The sequence below is a fragment of the Gopherus evgoodei genome, chromosome 17 (genome assembly GCF_007399415.2).
Source record: "Gopherus evgoodei ecotype Sinaloan lineage chromosome 17, rGopEvg1_v1.p, whole genome shotgun sequence".
NCBI classification, from domain to species: Eukaryota; Metazoa; Chordata; order Testudines; family Testudinidae; genus Gopherus; species Gopherus evgoodei.
The window spans coordinates 6,363,003-6,382,017 of record NC_044338.1 but is presented as its reverse complement, the minus strand read 5'-3'; the positions used below and the strand labels follow the sequence as shown (position 1 = coordinate 6,382,017).

The 19,015-nt window shown below is 40.2% G+C and overlaps 1 protein-coding gene across 7 annotated transcripts in view; it reads left to right on the top strand.

The window, feature by feature from the left end:
- Positions 1–19,015, top strand: part of BCAS3 (BCAS3 microtubule associated cell migration factor) — a 488,600-nt gene that overhangs the window by 291,290 nt on the left and 178,295 nt on the right. The window contains exons 23-24 of one of the 7 annotated variants that reach the window (XM_030537159.1): positions 1,328–1,472; positions 5,363–5,675. The exons of the other annotated variants lie outside the window; for them this stretch is intronic. Coding sequence (XP_030393019.1) covers positions 1,328–1,472; positions 5,363–5,660 — 443 coding nt within the window. The 3' untranslated portion in view covers positions 5,661–5,675. Of the gene's footprint in view, positions 1–1,327; positions 1,473–5,362; positions 5,676–19,015 lie in introns of those variants that run through there. 7 annotated transcript variants of the gene reach the window in all.

Genomic DNA, 19,015 nt, shown 5'->3' with positions numbered 1-19,015 from the left:
TGTAAACATCTAACTAGAGACATATCCATTGCTCTCCCATATAGAAGCACTAAATATCTATGTTTACTTTGCATTGCATTCGTGAGCATAATAATATGTTAGCTCTCTTTATTTTCAAGGAGAGGTTATACTGCATTAGCAAAGAAAAGACATAAATGATTTGCAAATGAGTAGTTTGATTTTGCTTATTGATTTCCTACAAGCGTCAAAATGCTTTAGCTTATATTCATGACTCGTTATAAACTGTAAAATATATTTTTGTCTAGAAATGTTGACACAAAAAGGGTCAGGATTGCGAAACAGATAAAAACTATCTTCTTATACTTTCTCTTTCTTACCATTCCACAGCCTTTTAAGCAGTCTGCCTGTTTGAGTTCTCGACACTGAGCTTAGTATTAAAGCTTAAATAATCGAGAGTATGAAATTATGGAAGGCTATGTAATATATATCTCTGTATGTATAATTCTTTTGCATTTTTGGTTCCCTGAGGGAAAAACAGTAGTAAAACACAAGTCTTTGACTAGTTTGGAGTGACGTAGCTATGAACTATTGGTTTCACTTTGTTACCTCTTTTTACATAGTGTATATAGGAAGAATGTTTTACAGTACATAATGAAAATGTTTTACACTGTAGCAATTTCTCCTTATTTTTTTTATCCATGTGATTTTTAAGCTGGTTCCCTTTGAACCTGGTATTGTGATATTGTTGGCATACACAAGTTTTGATTTGTAGAAAACAAATCATTCATAATGATGACATGTAAAATCTGAGTGTCTTTCATTCTAAATGTAACAGAAATCAATTAGATTTGACTTTGTAAATCACTAAAGAATTAGTGATCAGCTGATTAGAATCAGCTATTTTCAGAATCATTTAATGATATATTTTTGAACTTTTCTTGTCAGATCCCTTAAATCTCTGAAATATCATTTTTTAGCCTGCCATATAAAACACTTTACATTTCAGATTAGAAATTGGATCATCTGTGACTGGAGTTATCTTTTTTTTTTTTTTTTAAATTAACATCTTTGGTCTATTGTGGCTGTAATGATCAAATGCAAGCAGGAACATACAATGTCTAGGAAATGAACAAGAGAAATGTCACATAAAGCACAGTGAGATGAAGGCGGTAGGATTTTGCAAGCTGCGAAAAGAACCTTTTAAGGAAGTGGAAGGTTGGGGAGGTTTGGCTATTTTTATATAGTACAAAATTATTTGATCATAGAATTTTAAGGAATAAAATTTAAAAGTAATCTTTACTTCAGATATGAGGAGCAAGGGTTAACTAGGGAACTTACTATTGTATATAATACTGCTTATTTTCAGAGCCATATGCTCTTGCTGTCTATGAAGACCTTTGGGGTTTGGCTTTGATGAGACTTCACAAGGCCCTCTGTACTGTAGAAACACTGTCGTGTGTCTCCCCCTCCACCCTCCAGTTAAATTGTGTTCTGTGGTGCATATGGCACAGGTAACTAAGTCAAATGAACTACATTTGTGTGCTGTGACTTTGTCTTACCAGCAACTGAATCTGTGCAATGCTTTAAACTTTTGTCTGCTTGAAATTTTAATGTGCTGCACAGCTCTGCTTTTCTCCTCAGCAAATAAAATGAGATGAGAGCAGTTTTGGGGAAAGCCTTTGTACAGTTCTGCTCTTCCCCCCACCTTCACTCACATTTATGTACCTCAAAAAAAGGTCATGTCCTTATCAGTGATTGTAATTGATAACAATATGGTGGTTTCAGTCAGAACTGTGACCTTGGTACCACAGGGGGGCCTCTGCACTGGTTGTTGCTTTCCTCACTTACTAGAGCTTTGATGTGTTCCGGCAGCTGATGCAGATGCACGTAGGTCAGGGAAAGGCAGCTGGCTGGCAGCGACAGATTAAAATATTTCTGACCCACAAAAGTAATCAAATGCCCATATTTCTTCATTTACCGTAATTAATACCTTGTATTTCCATTGACTTTGATAAACAGGCCTTTTTTTTTTCTTTTTTCTCTTTTTCCCGTGTAGCCTTCAGTAGTGATTGCAGGAGATCTGTAGTTAAAATGCTTTACAGACCATGAAGAATAACATGTCTTAAAAAAGCTAAGATCAAAAGTCTCAATTAGGTCACAGCCTAGCAGGAAGCTTATAACCACATTAAAATGGGGAAGCTATTTCATTTCTAGTATACTGTATTTCAGCAGCAAGAGTGTGACTCTAAAGGCAATATGAAACACTTTGGAGCTGCTACCACGTAATTCCTCATACTATCATGAATGTGGAATTAGGAAAAATGCATACAATAAATAAAGGGTTAAACTTATCTTACTGCATTTCCTATGAGGAGAAAAATTAGTATATTAAAAAGAGCATTTGAAGTGGTTATGGAAACATTTTTATGATTTTTCTTTTCCCATCCACCACACCCATAAAGTTTGCTTGGAATTATTTTTATCATTTACAATTATTATTTAAAAGGCAGTTTCAAGGTGACTGCCCGTTGATTTCTGCATTAGCTTAAATTATCAATAAGAGTGATCCTTATCTAATCCATCTCAGGATTGAAATAACAGATGATGTCTTTATTTTAAAAAATATCAAGTGAAACAAAGGCTGAACAAGCCATCTGGGAAGGTGTTGTCTGTTTAGGGCAATGATGCTCGTGGCTAGTGTTTTGTTTTTTGTTTTCTAGTTTCATGGCAAAGAAAAGGTTGTGCAGTTAGTTGAATGCAGCTCAGTCACCCAACTATTGATATTTAACTACTCAGCTTTTGATGTGCTAGTGTCAATGCAGTAGTCTGTGATCTCTGTCATCAAAACTGGTGGAGAGAGGTGAACAGCACTGATTTGTGGTAATGAATGGAATTCAGTTATGTTGCTCTGGCAAACGGGAGTACATTTTATGTCCTAACCAGATTGGATTCCTTCTTACTAAGGCCATGTCTACATCTAAAATTTTGCAGCGCTGGTTGTTACAGCTGTATTAGTACAGCTGTATAGGGCCAGCGCTGCAGAGTGGCCACACTTACAGCAACCAGCGCTGCAAGTGGTGTTAGATGTGGCCACACTGCAGCGCTGTTGGGCGGCTTCAAGGGGGGTTCCGGGACCGAGAGAGCAAACCGGGAAAGGAAACCAGCTTCGCCGCGGTTTGCTCTCTCGGTCCCGGAGCCAGCCAGCAAACCGCGGGGAAGGAGACCTGCTTGCTCGGGGTTTCGGGACCGAGAGAGCACACCGGGAACGCCGCGGTTTGCTCTCTCGGTCCCGGAGCCAGCCAGCAAACCGTGGGGAAGGAGACCTGCTTGCTCGGGGTTCCGGGACCGAGAGAGCAAACCGGGAACGCCGCGGTTTGCTCTCTCGGTCCCGGAGCCAGCCAGCAAACCGCGGGGAAGGAGACCTGCTTGCTCGGGGTTCCGGGACCGAGAGAGCAAACCGGGAACGCCGCGGTTTGCTCTCTCGGTCCCGGAGCCAGCCAGCAAACCGCGGGGAAGGAGACCTGCTTGCTCGGGGTTCCGGGACCGAGAGAGCAAACCGGGAACGCCGCGGTTTGCTCTCTCGGTCCCGGAGCCAGCCAGCAAACCGCGGGGAAGGAGACCTGCTTGCTCGGGGTTCCGGGACCGAGAGAGCAAACCGGGAAAGGAAACCAGCTTCGCCGCGGTTTGCTCTCTCGGTCCCGGAACCCCGAGCAAGCAGGTCTCCTTCCCCGCGGTTTGCTGGCTGGCTCCGGGACCGAGAGAGCAAACCGCGGCGTTCCCGGTTTGCTCTCTCGGTCCCGGAACCCCGAGCAAGCAGGTCTCCTTCCCCGCGGTTTGCTGGCTGGCTCCGGGACCGAGAGAGCAAACCGCGGCGTTCCCGGTTTGCTCTCTCGGTCCCGGAACCCCGAGCAAGCAGGTCTCCTTCCCTGCGGTTTGCTGGCTGGCTCCGGGACCGAGAGAGCAAACCGGGAAAGGAAACCAGCTTGATTACCAGAGGCTTCCTCCTTCCAGGGAGGTCAAGAAAAGCGCTGGTGAGTGTCTACATTGCATTACCAGCGCTGGATCACCAGCGCTGGATCCTCTACACCCGAGACAAAACGGGAGTACGGCCAGCGCTGCAAACAGGGAGTTGCAGCGCTGGTGATGCCCTGCAGATGTGGACACTCTCAAAGTTGCAGCGCTGTAACTCCCTCACCAGCGCTGCAACTTTCTGATGTAGACAAGCCCTAAGAAATTTTGAATTGCATTTAACAGCCAGATAAAAGTTGAGCTGCTTTACATTTGAAGGCTATCTTGCAGTTATGGTTCTGTTTGTCCGCATAACTATGTAGTTCTGTTGAACTATACAGTAAGCACAACAAGTCTCTTTCTGTATCAACAGATATGTTAAAGTTGGACAAACTAACACTTTCTCATAGGTACTGTGTAGCTGGTTTTGTGTAAAAAGTTTATTTTCCCAAACAATAGAAGTAGGCAAGTATAAAATAGGCTACAAAAATGCAATATGTACATGACTGACATTTCACAAGGTACCAACTTGAAAGAATTTGCCTTGTCTCATTACCTTTGGGAAAGCTAATGCATTGCAGTGTCTCCTTTGCCACGGCTACTGCAGCAAAAAAAAAATTTTTAGACAACTTTAATGATATATACCTAATCCTATAGAAAATGAAGAGATCCAGATGAGGATCCAAACTGGGGCCAGAAAGCAGAAGGAAAGTGATCCTAGGAGACCAGAGGGCTTTACAGAAGAGATCCTAGAAGTGTAGAGGACAGCACTCTCTCTTTAATAATGCTGAATAGATTCCCCATGCAAATGTAACTCAACACACATCTAAACTTTTGTCGGGTCATTTAGGAAAAGAAGAGAAACATTTACCATTGCTGCATTGTGTGGATGAAGTTCATGTGAGATTTTTCCAAATTTTTTACACACTGAACTGAATGACACGACAGTCTTTTGACTTCATTGACTAACAGTTCTATTTAATTCAGGGCTTCTCAACCTTTTCCATACAAGAACCACACCAAGACCCACCTTCCATCTTCCAAGAACATCCCTTTCATTTAACAATATGGAAAGGATTGGGTGATCGTGACCCCCCCGACACATGTTTGTGCCCCTGCAAGGGTCACAGCCTCTGCCCCAGGTTAAGAAACTGGATTTAATGGCTTCTTGCCACACTGTACCCTATGTTTTGCAGAGTTATAAAAATTCACAGGGATTTTCAAAGCTGCCTAATGGAGTTAGGTGCCCAAATCCCGTTGAAATTAAATGGAAGACAGATGCATAGATCTTTTGAAAATCCCAGCCATTTGTATGTATCTCTCTGAAAAAGAGGGTAAAAATGTGTAGCCTAGTTTGTTTTTTGTTTGTTTTAATAGCAGCACTTTCCCTTAGCTCTGTAATCCAGCTCCTTTCTTCACTGAGTTGCATAGATGATGATGCTGTCATCAGTATGATGTCCGTCGGGTCACTATTCGCTTTGGAGGATGGTAATCTGCAATTGTGGGAGACCTGGCAAAAGGCTGTTGGGATGAAAGACTTCTACATTCCTATGGCCTGCTCCTACTCTGTTGAAGTAAGTTGGAAATTTGCCATTGACTTCAGCAAGCTAAGGATCAATACCTTTCATACTCATATTTGCTACAGGCATTCAGCATATTGTACTAAAGCTGCTTTTAGTGTTTTATTTTGAAGGCCCTATTTTAATGCTGTGATACCAAGCATCAAGTGTGCCTACATTTTAATAATAATGCTAGCACCGAGACAAGGAAGTGGTGTTGGGATCTGAGTTAGACCTTCTCTGGAGTGTGAGTTCTAAACTGAATTAGAACCAGAAAATAGGGTCTCACATTTTTCTTGGAACTATAATTGGGAGTAGGAGCATCTTCAGGTTCATTAGGAGGAAATGTCTCAGGCTAGACCGAAGCTTACTTGAGTGTTCAGGCCTTCAGGGATGGGATTTCAAGAATACCATGATCTTCTTCCATCTCCCTCTGCTGAAGCTGAGGGAGAATGGATTCCAGAGGGCTCTTCACTCCTGCTGCATGGTAAGTGTGATGGAGAGCATAATGATTTTCTTCTCCCAACAGGAACATTTTATCAGCCAAACAAAATCTGAGCCCCAAGATGATCAATTCTGATTCTAAATTTGAACCCACTGCATTAGTAAGGATCCTACATGTGACACTCCTTCTCTAGTTTTAGTTTAATGCTTTATATCTTGGTTAACCCAGTGTTATTGAGGCCATGAAATAATTAAGTGCAATAAGAAATTAAATGTAGCAAAACTATATTCCCCTACTTTACTTTTACTACAGTTTAGCCATGTGCTTTAGATTATGCAAAATGGTATCTTGGAGAAGTCAAAAATATCTCAGATCTTTTCTTTCCCAGTCTCTCAATAAAATCTGCTCTGTCAGTCTTGTTGCTGGCTCCTGGAGTTGAATCTAGGACCAGCAGTTGGCTTCTGACTCTAAGTCTAATCCCAATGATAGTCTGTGAGAGCTCAGATTTGCCAAGTGTCAGGACATGGTGCAAAATTCACTTGCTTGGTCCAGAGTTATTTTTGATTGATGGATGGTTGCATTGCCTCTTAAAATTCCCTATTTCTGCCTTAAATGAGCTTTTATGGTCCTGGCCCTTCAAGGTGCAGAGTGCTTCCTGGAAGGTGCTGAGCACCTGCATTCCCATTGATTTCATGGTCGGTGAAGACGTTAATTGTTTTGCAGGATCATTCCTACACTTGTAGTCTGTCCCATTAGATGAGTATTAATCTATTATGCATTTAAAAAAAACCCACAAATGTACTAGAGAAGACTTCAACATTCCAAAGCAGACCAAGATTATAAAAAACAGCAATCTTAAAGTAAGGCTCCTCCATATTTAGGCACTTAAATAAGTGACCTGGTTTTCACTTGCTGATTACCTGTTCTGTTCATTCCCTCTGAGGCACCTGGCATTGGCCACTGTCGGAAGACAGGATACTCTGCAAGATGGACCTTTGGTCTGACCCAGAATAGCCGGTCTTATAGAAGTGTCAAGCATCCATTGATCTTGTTGAAGGCATAGTAGGAGTTCAGTTCCTTTGAAAATCAAGTCCACCTTAATTAGATGTCTGAATATGGAGTGGCAAGGAGTTAGGGTGGGATTTTCAAAAGCACCCAATTGATTTAGGAGCACAAATCACTTAGGTGATCTTGAAAATCCAAGCCCTTATGATGTGCATCTTTGAAAGAGAGCGTGCACAAATAGCAATCTAGTTTTTGTTAGTTTTTTTTAAATAGCAGCACTTTCACTGGGCTTATGTTCACAGTAATGTATCGGCATAAGTATTCTGCTGTAGTGATAATGGGATAGTTATGCCCCTACAACTCCTTGTGTGGACACTCTTATTTTGGAATAAATATATTTTCTTGCTTTAGTTTATATCACTTCCAAAGTGATATAAGGTGAACCAGAAAAAGGCATTGTTATTCCAGAATAAGAGCCTCTAAAGGTGGAGTTATACAGGTGTAACTATTGTGGTATAATTATGCCTATGTAATAATGCCAGTAAATGACCTTCTGTAGGCAAGCCCTAAATCCCATTGTCTATCGATGGGACTTAGGCTCCTTGAAAATCCAAGCCTAAAATAAGCCTAATGTTTTTTCCCCTACACCAGTGTCATAGTTTTGCTATTGCACAGACAAAGGGGTGTACATATTAAAAAGAGTTTGAACAGGATGGAAAGGAGAGCAGTGCCCTGCCCTTATGTAGGTAGAAAAATATACAGAATACAATAAAAACCACGAAGAAACCTAAGAATTTGGTAGTATAAATATTTTTCTCTTTACAGATACTTTGTGTCTCCTTTACCTCCACGCTTATTACAGTAAGTCTGAATTGAGTTGCATTCCAGGGCATTTTGTCTTCATTTTCTTCATGATTTAAAGTTAGCTTTGAAAATATTAAATATTAAAACAATGGAAAATAAAAAGAAATGAACACATACAATTACTCCTGATCTTTAACTAAATATATAGCAAAAGTCCCATATGAAAATACTTACATGGTACATTTGAACTGTTGTTCATGAATGTTGTTCACCATGAATTTAGATGCTGCACTAAATATGGCCCGGATCCTGCAAACACTTAACACACATGCATCTAATTTCAAACACTTGAGTAGTTTAATTGAAGTCAGTGAGGCTACTCACAAGCATGTGCATAAGTGTTTGCAGGATTGGGGCCTTTGACGTAACCCAAACCCTGAAGAGTTGTCCAACACAGACAATATCAAATGCAGGGCAATGTTTAGGTAAAGGAATATATAGACAGCTTGGTGAGGAGTCCAAAATAGAAAGCAACCAGGGAAGTAGTAAGTTTTAAGGGCAAATTTCATGGATTCTCATCTTGAGCAGCACAGATTTCTGTAACTAACCTTTCATGTTTATATGGAAGTATTAAAAACTAAATCCATGTAAGGTCAGCTATTGATATAGTCAGCATTTCAGTATATTTTTGTGCTCATTCATTTATGCAAGTCTATTTTCTGAGCTGTCTTCATTCAGTAATTTAATTTGGATGTGGGTCTGAGATCTGGTGGCTGATTAGAAAACGTGACCTGCTTGAGAGATCAAGAAGGTAAATTGATAAATGTTGTAGCAAGGGTTGGCAACGTGGGAGAGGGTAGACGCTGCCCTGTGCTCTGGGCTTTGACACTCATCAAGGTCAGCTCCAGTTCATTAAAATGTTTTGAGATTCAGGTTCATTATAAGTATAGCTACATACTGTATTTTATATCCTAATTCTTGTGTATTGTGGTTGTTCAGCAGCATTTAATGTTGTTGCAGAAGTTTACTGCAGTAAATGTAGAACAAAAAGCATATTTCTAAAAATTATTTGACTTCTAGTAGTAAGAAAAAATTATCTGCCTATGCTTTGTTGTTTAGCAATTTAGGTATTGTGAGGATGCTATGATAAACTAGTAAATTAATTATGTACATTCCCTTCACTTTCTTTGGCATCTTATTTGATATCACTGTCCCAGAGAATAACTGCATGAAAATAAGAGTAACAAATTATGGGGAACAGATAATGCAACTATGAGTGGTTATATCATTAAATAATACGTTATTGCAGATCTTCTAGTCAGGGCACAGACATTTTCTTAATTTTTTTAATCAAATATCTTTTAGGTTTTCCCAGACTCAAATCTCTTGCCATGAGGTTAAATTATGTTAAATCTACTAAAAAAAAGTGCCTTACAGAAATACTTCTGAAGTACTTTTCTTGAAGCATAACTGTGAATCATTTTGAGCTTAATGGTTTTAAAAAATCTAGAACAAAAGAGTTTTTCCCTACAACAGCTGTGCAGTTTTATTAAAAATTTAAAGAAATCTTGTGTTTAATCCTTTGAGCGGATGTGTAATTACTTGGCTTGGGCTCTTACACATGGATAACTTAACTGTACTGTGAGACAAGATTCCTATGTTTAATTTAAAGAATCATGGGTGTGCTTTGGAGATTATCAACACCAAGCCTCGTAAAGGAACACAAAACCAGAACAACCATTATACATTTTCATTTGTTATACAGATGTTAGAAGCCATCTGACTAGCAGATAGTGGAGTCTGCAATAGTAATAGCAAACAATGGCATGAGATGTAAAATGTAAATGAAAATCTGGCTTGTATTGGTAGTTTTCACTTATTTAGCTTTAAATGGCTTTTCTTGCTGTCAGTTTTTCCCATTTGACAGTTTTCCTATAAGTAGACCTGTTGCTTATTCCATTGGCTACTCAGATTTCCTCTGTATGAACTTTACCAGCAGCAACTACCTTCTTTTCCACCTTCATCCTTATGTGTTAGGAAACCTGAATCAATAACATTCTGAGGCTGGAACAGACCACTGTCAAAGATCTGAGCATATACAGTAGCTTTGCTGCGTTATAGAGAATTCTGTCTGCAGTACTTCTTCTTTTGTAGAATTAAGACGTTTTGAGTTTTAAAGTCACAAGAACATCATTTTGCAAAGACAACCATTATAAAATAAATTTCTCTCTTTTTCCCTTTTCTTTAAACTCTTTTATCAGGATATAGCACGCTTAATATTAAAGTCTCTGCAGAGCTAGCAGGTATCAACACTGAAATATTACTCTTTTCAACTTAGTTTGACATGTTGGCCAAAATCAGGTGCAACTCCACTGAAGTCAAGATCAAGCCTGACTTTGGCCTATGTATTATAGGTTCCTTTTCCCATTGCAGTTCCTTATATTAGTTGCATTTATGTTATTGCATTTGGTTTTAGTCACTTTGGTAGGGCAAACACATATCATACAATTTCCTTCCACAAACATCATGTGTGGACATTATTTTCAAAATCTGTATTACAAAGTCTTTTATCCTTTTATTAGTTTAGTACTTAAGCCTTAGACATAAGAAAGAAGCCTATCAGTGAAAATCAATTGAAATGCAGTTAGATAAAGATCTGATGTACTGTACAGGAGTCTTAGGCACAGCACAGTAAAATCAATTAGAGCCTTTCCAGCCCCATACAGTTTTACCCATCCAATCACTTTTCACACATTCCCTCCATTAGCTTGGCTAAAGTTTTTTTATGTGAATTATGATGAATGAGACCCTTGTTATGCATAGATGGGTCATTACCCTATGGAAACCAGGCTGTATTGGCGTTCAGTGATTAAGGCTTGCTGCTGCTACCATCAAGAAAGTCCAAATTCATCTGCTTCAATTTATGATAGGAAAGCTGTAGTCATAGTTGTCTCATTCACTTAACAATGTTATAATTGTAATCTGTTTTTTGTTTGTCACTATAATTTACATAAACCCTTTACTATTTGTTAATGATTTGGCTTAGTCATCAAGCTTAAGAAATGTAATAGATCAAATAAACAAAGGAGAAATTAAAAATAAAAATAAAAATTAAGAGACTCTAAATTAAGGACAGATATGAAGAGTGGCTTAAATGTTAATTGGATACAATGCCTAGAAATAAAACGATTTGAACTTAGAAGCTAAAGACATATTCAGTTAGATGATGTGAGTGAGGTGTATGAGCTTGCTATTTGAGCTGTACTGTAATTACTTCATGACTAAAAACCTATTGACTTTTTTCCCCCCTTCGCTGGAGTGGATTGCTTAATTTAATTTGAATTTTTGTCATATGATTCAAATATTAACCAAGCAAACAGGGACAACTGGAATGGCAGCTCTGTTATGTGCATGCTTTATGCAAATGAAGATGCAACTAAAACAAGGCTCCTTGAAAAATCTGCCCTAGTAAATTAGCGGAAAATGCGCCGCCATAAACAGCTGTTGCATTTTAATCAAGCATCTGTAGAGTATATTTTGCTTTGCGTTTAAAAAACAAAACAAACAAACAAAAAACCCCACACCCAGATTGTACCAACCCCATTTTATATTCTGAAATTAACCCTTTCTTCACTGATAAAATGAAACATTTCCAGCTCAATACTTTAGTTTTGTCACGGGAGCTAGATTTGATATGTTTAATTGATATTCAGATTACACTGTTGCTTTAAAAACATATTATTTTTATAAATAGAAGAATAATTAACATCTTTTATTTCAATCATATTACTATGTCCATTTGGATGTTGTATGATGGTATAGTTTGAAGAATATCGTAGGATGACATTGATCCAAACAGGTTTAAAGATTTTTTTTTTGTTCTTCACAAGTTATAATTGTGCGATGAAATAGAATTAATATTGCAAAATAGTTGAGCTATCAAAGCTAGTTAGAAAATGTCCTTTTTATTCTTGTACTGAGATACAGACTGGTAAGTCTTGTCATTTAAAGAGTTAATAAACACCCTGAGCTGTGCTGATCTTGTAGCTTTAGTGAGCCTTAATCTGTAAGCTTGATTACCTCGGAATCCTCAGTCGCTTGCCTCCCTCCTAACACAGTGGGAGTTTTACGGCAGCATTAGTGGCATTTTGCCCAGCTTTGGCTTTAGGGAAATCATTCAGTGAGAAAGAAAAGCAGAAGGACAGGATCTGTCTCCTGCTGTGAGGTCATTAACACAACAGTAAGGCAGGACAGCACTTGAGGGGTGTGTAAGGTGGCAGTCCCTACTGTTAAATTATAGGTGAAATTCCATTGTTCTTTAAATGTTGCATAAACATCCTATTGTGGACCAAACAGTGGCTTCCTTGGTTGATTTACAGTGGTTGTTTCAGAAGAGAGAGTATTTTTATTGTATGTGCAATATGTGCGTGTGTGTTTCTCAGTCTAATAGCAATATTACAATTTATGTGCACCCTGGTTTTTGTGCATACAGGGGTAGAGAGGGATATTTAGTCGGTGTGTTTGCACTCCAGGAATACTCACCAATGGGAATATTGCCCAACTATCTTACAAATTGAGGGCTCTGTATATTTAAAGCTGACCAAAATTAACAGACTTGTTCTACCTTCCTTGCTGTCACTTAGTACCTAGCTCCACAAGCAGTTCCATTGAGATAAATAGTCTAGTTCCATTGAATTGCTCATGGACTGTGATAATACTCAATGTGAGTAAAAAGAATTTGGCCCTGTTTAATAAATGTTACATTTTAAGTACTGATTAAGGACCACATAGATCCTGTAAATGGCCTTTGTGCATTTTTCTCTTACTACGTAGGGGAATCCCGTCTCCTCTGTCCCCTTCATCAAGATTATCATGGGAACTAAAGATGGATTCTTCTGTTTTGATAGATAATTTATAAACCAGTGGCCATATCCTCAGCTGGTGTAAATTGGCAAGGCTGCATTGAAGTTAGTGGGCCTATGCCAGTTTAGGCTAGCTGAGGATGTGGGCCCAAGTGTTTTGTTCACAAGAGTTCCCTGTAGGTAGAGAAACATAATGTCCATAATGTGCCTATGCAAATGAGCTATTGTGGTCTGAAGAAAGACAACTGAGGAGTTTACTGTGAACCAGAATAGTAAGGCAATATATCTTCATTATATCATCAATATCTTTTCATTAAAAGCTTCTGGGAAAAATTGTTTGGCAGCTCACACTTTCTGTTGAAATTCCCCAACAAGGAAAGCAGACACAAGCTCAGCTCTGAGCAGCAGTTAAAGGTACTTGTTTGTGAAAGTAAATAATTTGGGAGCGACGGCTGCCATGCAGCTGGTTTAAAATAGCCTAAGCCGCCAGAAAGTATAATGGTTTCTGCAACTGCTGAGAAAACATATTGAGATGTGTAAACCACTGCCAACCTGAAGACCATGGAAACAAGTAAGTGGGGGTGCTGTCCGCAAAGGGCCAATAAAATGGTTCATGGAAATAATTGAGCCTGACAGATCTTTGGTTTACAAAGAGGTTCACAGAAGCTGCTGGTGGCAGCAAGTCAGGCTATTCTAGAATGGGCTGTTTAAGAGGCTATCCATAGGGAAACCATGGACCCTGTCGTGAGTTCTAGAGCATCTTAGTGGTTCTCAGATTTTTTTCATATTGTGAACTACATCTTTGGCGATCCGCTATGATCCCCTGTAATTCCTGGTGACAGGGAAAAGTAACTAAAGGAATTGCTAAGGAGACAAGATGAAAACAAACTCTTTAATGCAGTGGGTGTGAATGCCTGTTTGTCCTCCCATTTTGTAGCTGTTTCTCCCATCTCTCGCTGTAGGTCTTTAAATGTATTTGTACAGAATCTCTCCTTGTTGCCTGCAGCTCCCACTTCTCGCATCCCTGCAGTCTTATGTTGCATTTTGATTCTTTTCTCCTGTGTAATTGCTGGCATTCTCATTCAGATGGCATTTGCAGACTTTGAATATGACTGCGTATGCACCAAAGGAACTCATGAAGCAGCTGTACAGGATATAAAGAGTGGTTCAGATTTTTGCATTTACTTGCTCAAAAATGGTCTCTGGAAATTCTAAAAGTCTCCTGGACTGGGCTTCAGTTTACAGGAAGCAGCATAGCTTGAAGACAAAGGTGCTTCAGTGACAGAAGAAGCTCTAAGGACCACTTGTATCATGGAACAAAGGAGACAGGATGCTGAGCTGTGGTGAACAGGTTAGGAATTCTGTTACTGAACTCAAGTGATTTTAATTTTGCACTATGCATATAGGAAGTGATCACACCATACTTAATGATTAAATGCTGCTTATTTCCTTTAAATATAGTGAAGATCACTAATCATTAAGAGAATAATAAATATATAATAAAGTAATTTTGTATGGTTTCATACCCTCTTTTATTTACTTTACCTATCAAGCACTGATTTCAAAGTTCTGTGAATCCCATGCACTAGCTGATCGTATCACTCTAAACAAAGGAAGGAATACAAGCAGTTTTCTGCTCTGTTTCGGGTATGGATATCACCAGCTGTGGGAAGAGAAAACCAGAGCTTTGAATTCAGATCTGATGTGGAAAAAGAACTTTTCTTCATTTCAAGGAACATGTATTATTGCAGTGAGTGCTGGTCTGACCAAGTTCAAAATAACTTGGAGCGACTTGGATCAGTAAAAGAGAAGAGCAGAAGAAGGGGCTGACATTGGGGTTGAAATCAGAAGAAAGGAGGAATCAAAGAAAAGCAGAAAGGAGAAGGATGTAGAAGACAACTGAAAAAGTGAATGTGGCTTTTAACTTTTAAAGTAAAAATCCTAATTTAACTTCACTCTACTTCCTAAGAAAAGTAAGTCGCTCAGCGAGAAATATGTCTGATCGTCACAGGTCTCAAAGCGCGTATTCAGAAGGTTACAGAGCAGGCACAATTTGTAAAAATCTTCACTGCTACCAAATTGTCTTCTTTCCTCAGCCCAAAAGGATCTACGAGACGGGAAAAAATTTGACCACTCTAGCCTGCCCAAATCTTCATTCCCCTGAACAAAGCTATTTTTCTTGATATTCTTTCTTTCTTTCAGCTCTCATGGTGAGCATGATCACACCTTTGGTGGCATGAAATACAGGTCACCTTTAAGGACAGCCCAAAGGGAAGTGAAATCCTAATGAATTTCCTGGGGAGCATGGTATGTCCTATGTTCCCTTCCTCTATTTTAAAAGTAGAAGCCTGAACATGAATTGGCATCTTCTATGACATATTTTTACATCATTCTGGTGGTTGGTTCAGAAATCCTCACCTGACTCTTCTACACTAGCTGAAGTTTTCCCAGCATCAGTGGTAAAGGATGGAACAAAAATGGATGGGATAAGCTCATTTCCTGTTGCAAGATTGCAACTTTTAAGCAATTGTAGACTAGTGGCAGGTGGTCCTGGCAGCAGGAGGTAATGGGCACATTCTGTAAGGTCCCACAGGCCTGCAGAGCTACCAGGCAGATCTCTTGTGGACGCAGACCAGGGGAAGTTTCGCCTCAAGGTTTTGACAGACAGCAGCCTCCTGGCTCCTGATTGGCTCCCTGTTTTATATAAAGCCAAGCGCATTTCAGGAAATGTCCAGGCAACAGTGTTGATCTCTTGTAGCTGCCACTACCGTTCCTGCGCCTGAGCTCCTGCCTTTGACCTCTGCTTGATTTGGACTTCTCCTCCTGACTTGGCTGCCAGTACCTGACTCAGACTCTGAACCCTGGTATCAACCCTGGCCTGGAACCCAACTATGAACTCCTTTGCTACTCCCAGCTTCTGGTTTGCCCCTACTCTGACCCTTGGCCTCACTGTCCTTGTTGGGATCCTGACACATCCCTTTTGTGGGGTGTGTCAGTGAGTATTAGGGGTGCAATCCCTTATCTCTGCTGCCATTTTATGCTCCTTTTGGATTAGGAATCAGCCCTACCAACCCCAATCTTACCAAGAAGTTTGGCAGTCTCACTGGTACCTGGCAGCCATCAGTGTGCCAGAACATGGCTGGTCCTTTGGTGGTATTACAGCCTCAGGACCATAGGACGCTCTGGGATACTGTTTGGTCCAGAATGGGGTCTGCAGCTGGTCAGAGATAGACTGCATCCCCATCTCCTTTGCCAAAGTGTCTTGCCTGTGGGCTTTAACTAGGATGTTGACTATGTTTGTTTAATAAAAGTGCAGCCTTTTCTGCCATTTTGAAACAAATCCCATGTGTCTGTCCTCATTTGAACATGCCCTTGGCAAGCATTTTCTTACAAATGGTCTTAGTTCTAGTTTCTCCCTTCATCTGCCTTAATATTTCTCCTTTTAAACAATGCAGCTGAGAAATGCATTATGCAAACCGTACAAAGAATTCATTCTTACTCTTGATGGCCAGTATACTATATTAGTGCATTTTGCCCCTTGGAATGTCTAATCTGAAGTTCTTACTAAAAAGACAGCACTGACATTTACAATGAAATCCATCCTGTGTTGTGTATCCCATGTGCTCATTTGCCATGAGGCTATCAAAATCCTTATTATATTCTGTAACTTGAATAAATGGTGCAGAAATGTTAAATACATAACCCCTTTCATTTTTCCACTGCTTCTTTGCAGTGGTGGGAAAATAGAATGCATAGGACAGAATCATGCTTTGTTGATTCTGAGGTTTGCTGCAGGAAGAGCAGAGTGGTAGCAGCCAAGTTCAGGGTCTTAGAACATAGGGTAAGGCTGTTTGGGCGTTGCGAGAGGATATTCTTTGGAGAACTCCTTATCGCTGCTTAAGAAAAACCAGATAATATCCTTCTCCTCATCACTTCATTAACATCTTATTCCAGTGGTACAATGCATCTTGGGTACCTGTCTGCACATACAAGATAGATGGCCACTCTCTGTAGGGTCATGGAAATACACGGAGCATGTTAGCTGCATGCTTTGTCTAGTGCTCATGCAAAATATTGTGTTCTATCAGGTTTTTATACTGTACCCATCACTGTGATATCTGAGAGCCTGGTACAGGCCTGGCTGAGCTCCCCCTTGTGGTCAGACACCAGTTTCTATTCTGGACCCAGTCTTTGAATCCCATGTGCCTTTAATCCTATGGGGTCTGAATGGTGTCCAGAATTTGTCTCAGTCCAGCCAGGGTGTAGACCTTCTGTCTCATACCCCCTTCTTGGGACATGGGAGTGCATGGTCCAGCTTCCCTAGGCTCCAAGGCCAGTTCTGAATCCCAATTCTCCCCAGCAGCTTAAGCATTCCCTCCTCCGACCGCCACCCTCATAGGTACTATGGTTTACTGTTTAATCCTTTGGATCATTGTAACAATTACAACAAAAGAACACAGACTTTGCAAAGGAATTTCTGAATCGGACAGACTTTATTCATCGATCAACCATACGACTTACAGAGGCAGGCAAAAAAACAAACACCTGCATCCAAAACCCTCTCCTCCAATGTCCTGACTACTCTGAAAGCATTTTGGCTTTGCGTTAATGTCCTTACAGAATCCCAGTATCCTCTTGAACTCCACTGCTCTGACTTAGTCTCCTTGTTGTCACTTAATGGAAGGCCAGTAAAAGCCCCAGATTCAAGAAGATCCAGCCCTTAAATAGATTGGCGACCACCCAGGACAGCTTCAAACTTGTTGGGTGATCAGTTGCTTAATTCCAGCACCCCTCGCTCAAGAGCCCAAGCTGGGAAAATTCATACCCGTGCACTGCAGCCAGCCTATTGTTCTAGGAACGACCCATTTGAATGGAGGTGGAGAACTGCTGATGGCTTTCCCATTGTTAGCACCTCTACCAGTATAAGAATTTCTCCTAACACTCTCTGGGTATCCCAGCTGAAGATGGATGCTACAGTGCAAAAGTGAAGGGTGCAGTACAGTTTACAATTGAAAATGAATTTCACAAAAAAGAATAACATTTACAGATTGATATAACTATATGCAGGGGAGGTAATATCTTTCATTAGACCAACTTCTGTTGATAAGGGAGACAAGCTTTTGAACTTACACAGAGTTGCTCCTGGAGGAGGGAGAGGGGAGGATGGTGGTGGTGTCACTAATCTGTTTAAGGGCTGGACCTTCTTGAGCCTAGGGCTCTGACTGGCCTTCCATTGAATGAAGAAGAACTCTCTGTAAGTTCAAAAGCTTCTCTCTCTCACCAATAGAAGTTGGTCCTGTAAAAGATATTACTTCACCCACCTTGTCTCTCTAAACTCCTAGGACAGAGCTGCAACAACACTGCATAGATATATGCAGATATACCCTAATCCATACCAGAACCTATATTTCTGTTCCAGGGAAAATCTTCCTACATTCGATTCCCTCCCCCAATGAGACACACCCAAGACATGCAGAATGTAGTCCTTAATTTTGTAGAGTATAATATTTATATCAAGAAATATTGGAAGGCGAGGAATATAATCTGGACTATTGTAAAACAATATACCTGGGCATGAAACCCTGCTACAGAATGCTGCAGCATGTCTCTCCAGCAACACTGACGATCATGAACCCAACAAATCCATCTTTCGCTCCCTTGACTAGTGTCCCATAGAATATCAAATCAAGTTCAAGGTCTTTGTCCTTATCTTCAAGGTGCTCAATGGCCTGGACCCAAGATATCTAAAATCCTGTCTAAATTTCTAGAGTCAAGACCCTGGTTGACAACTTTGCTCCTCTGGCACAATGGGACTTTCCACAATAGGAGTAAAGCTCACTTGTGTGGGAGACAGAACTTTCTTGGGGGACTGGCCCAAGACTGTGGAATGAACTCCCCGCAGAACTAAGAACTATTGCAAACTTCACCACCTCCCACTCCCAAGTGCAAGGCACAGTGTGTGTGTGTGTGTGTGTGTGTGTGTGTGTGTGTGTCTGTCTGTCTGTGTGTGTGTGTGTGTGTGTGTGTTTTAAAAAATAAACTTACCAAAACAAAGTACTCCTCCCACTAGGGAGAGGATGAGAGAGCGAATAATGAATGACAGATGTTTGTCACATCACTGCGCTTCTGGAAGGTATTCAAATAGTATGGTGATGAGAATAGTATTAGAATCTATATAAAATAAAATAGAATAATCTTTAACTATTTTATCTTTTGGGGTTGGTGGGAATACAATACATAGAATGTAAAGTAGGCTTGTGTTAAACTAAAACATTGACATCAAGCCATATAAATAACCAGGCGGAGGTTTATGATGCAATATATAAATTACGTAGGAATAAAATCTTTACTTTGCTGTATCAGGCTATAGG